A 3,299-nucleotide genomic window follows, 5' to 3' on the forward strand; every position below is an offset into this window, starting at 1 on the left:
CCAAATATTCACATGGACTTCCAGAAAAGTTGGGTAACATTAGGATTCACCTTGTCTTAAGGGATCCACATACCACACAGATATCTGATCCCCACTAGCTAATAGATAAATATGATAATAGGTTTCCTCAGATTGAATGGAAACCTTGAGAACTGGAGTTTAAGAAGGAACCACAGCAAGCCAGCCAAAAAGAATGGTAACATATATGCTTCTTATGGGGCATTTACTCTCAGATAATAAACTTTACTTAGTGTTTGTAAAAGCTTGATTGAAAAGTATTAACATTACAATAACTACCATTGGTAATGTTTAAGTCTTCCGAGAATTGATTTTAACAATTTAACAATGAAATGTATTGCTTTCAAAAATATTTTTAACATTTTAATTGAACAAGGTTTTATACCGTTTATAACAGTTCTGTATGTATTGATTCATCTTCCTCCTCTATTCCCTGTAACACTTATCGAAATACTCTCTCATGTCCTCAAACCAGCATCCGTCACTCCATACACTTTGAACGGCAGTAAATTTCCCCCCAGTGATTCATAAGGAAGAAAGTTGGCTCTGGTTAGAAATAAAGGAAATTCTGACATGGTCTATGACACAGATGACTCTTGAGGTTATTTCGCTAAGTGAAATAAGCTAGTCCCTAAAAGACAAATACTGTGTGATTCCACTTGTATGATATATTAAGAGTTGAGAAATCTAAATAAATAACTGAAGAATTAGGACTGAGTTTAAAGGGTACACAATTTAGTTTTATAAGAAGGAAAGAGTTATGGAGATGGATGGTGATGATACTTGCACAACATTATGAATGTATTTAATACCACTGAAATGAACATTTAAAAATGGTAACAATGGCAAAGTTTATATTAGGTGTATTTGACCACAATTTTTAAAAAAGGAAAAAAACCCCAAATGGGCACGGCCTCATAATTCCCTCACATATCCCTCCACCAATCTACTCATTTGCCACTTTTTCTAGAGAATCAACGGAAATGATGATCCTTATCTTTTTGAGGGCTAATTACTCTCAAGCTCTATCTTCAATCACCTACTACTTTCTTAGTGGGTTTTCTATACCGATTGATCCCTGTTGTTCTATATTTTCAATTTCTCACCATCTTCTATATCTTGAGCCTCAGTTTATAAACATACATATTTCTCTGAGTCTGTCCAATCTTGTAGAAATCTTCTATCCACCTATGGTCTTCTTTAGTGATGGCTTATTTCTCCCCTTGCCTTTCCTTATAAGTTCCTGAAATAATTTACCTGTCCCTCTACTACTCATTTTTCCATTCATTCCTCAAGCCACTGCAGCAGGTTCTCAGCTTTCATCCCTAGACTCTGTTTTTTTCTAGGGTCACTATGCTCTTTGGGCACACTTGAAATTTTTAATCCTTAGAAGATCTGACCACTTAAGCATTTGACACTGTTTTTCTTGTAACCCCCAGTCAAAACACCATCTCCCTTGGTTTTAACGGTTCCTGTAAAGCAGTCCAGCTATGCTTTACTCTATATATTCCTTTCCAGTAACTTCTATGGCGTTGGTCTTCATTGGTTTTCTTTTGTAAATCTGCTCTCTGAGGTTGTTCATCTACACTGTTGGATTGAAATGGCACTTATATAGTGACAACTTCTGAATGGCTATTATCAGCAAAAATCTGGAGACTCTTCCCTAGAACTTGATACCCATGTGGGCACTGAAGAGCCATGGATAGCTTTAGGTGAGTTTCTCTCAGTCTCTTTAATACACAACCTATTCAAAATGGAATACATTGAACTTTATTATCTATTATATTTTAATTATCAATCTGTAGAATCTTATGAACTAATGAAGCTTAAAACTCTGTCAGTAGAGCAAATAATGATCATCATAAATGTATAAAGTTATTTGGATGTATTTTCCTTGAATTTAAGATTATACTTAAAATAGAGTTTGACTTAGAGTTTTTTCAATGACAGAGTGATTATCTATGATCCAATAGCTCTCCTTAAGCAGAAGAAAATTTACAATGTGACATTGTAATTTATCATTCCTATAGGATGTGAACATTGTGAGGACAGTATGCTACAAATCCAGGAAAACACGCAGATCTTAAGTAACTTGACATCTAAATTTCCAACCTTCTTATTGACTGGAATTCCTGGCCTAGAGTCTGTCCATGTGTGGATTTCTATCCCCTTCTGCTGTCTCTATGTCATTGCCCTCTCTGGGAACAGCATGATCCTGTTTGTCATCATTACCCAGCAGAGTCTCCATGAACCCATGTACTATTTCCTCTCTATGCTTTCAGCTGCTGACTTGGGCTTGACCATTTCTACAATGTCAACAACATTAAGTATCCTCTGGTTTGATGCAATGGAAATCAATCTAGATAGCTGCATTACCCAGATGTTTTTTCTTCATGGATTTGCAGTGATAGAATCTGGGGTGCTGGTGGCTATGGCCTTTGACCGCTATGTGGCCATCTGTGATCCTCTGAGGTATACTACTACTCTCACTAATTCTAGAATAACTCAGATGGGCTTGTTAATGATTATACGTACAGTAGTATTAATAGTACCACTACTTTTGCTCCTTAAGCACCTCTATTTCTGTAGAGAAAATGTCCTTTCCCACTCCTACTGCTACCACCCAGATGTGATTAAATTAGCATGTTCAGATACTCGGGCCAACAGCATCTGTGGATTAATTGATCTCATCCTGACCACAGGAGTAGATATACCATGCATTGTCCTGTCTTACATCTTGATCATTCACTCTGTGCTCAGTATTGCCTCCCCTGAAGAACGCCATAAGGTCTTCAGCACCTGTGTGTCCCACATTGGAGCGGTTGCTATTTTCTACATCCCCATGATGAGCCTATCCTTAGTGCATCGCTATGGTACATCAGCCCCAAAAGTGGTCCATTCAATGATGGCTAATATATATCTGCTTTTGCCTCCAGTGCTCAACCCCATCATCTATGGTGTAAAAACAAAACAGATTCGCAAAGCTATACTCAACCTTCTCCTTACAAAATAAACAGAGCTGTTTGTTTAAGAAAAACCTGAAAAAGTGACTTTCGCTATAGTGGTAAGTTACTTGTAATTTGTAACAGATTATTTTTTGTCATTTTATTCCTATATTCACCAGATATTTAGTGAATATTTTTGTTTTTTCAGTCATAAATATGTCACATCCCAAGAATTTTATATTCCAAAAGGGAAACATGAAAACATTGATAATGAAATTTTAAAAATACTCAGAGTAATTAACAGTTAGTGACTACTTTATACTACTTGTTCTACTA

General features: G+C 36.3%; 1 protein-coding gene across 1 annotated transcript; it reads left to right on the forward strand.

Annotated features, from left to right (window-relative positions):
• Positions 1–2,071: 2,071 nt before the first annotated feature.
• LOC115271799 (olfactory receptor 51F1-like) lies at positions 2,072–3,031 on the forward strand. The gene has a single exon (XM_029914752.1). It carries the CDS (start codon positions 2,072–2,074, stop codon positions 3,029–3,031), a length of 960 nt encoding a protein of 319 aa, XP_029770612.1.
• Positions 3,032–3,299: the final 268 nt, after the last annotated feature.

The sequence above is a fragment of the Suricata suricatta genome, chromosome 11 (genome assembly GCF_006229205.1).
Source record: "Suricata suricatta isolate VVHF042 chromosome 11, meerkat_22Aug2017_6uvM2_HiC, whole genome shotgun sequence".
Classification (NCBI taxonomy): domain Eukaryota; kingdom Metazoa; phylum Chordata; class Mammalia; order Carnivora; family Herpestidae; genus Suricata; species Suricata suricatta.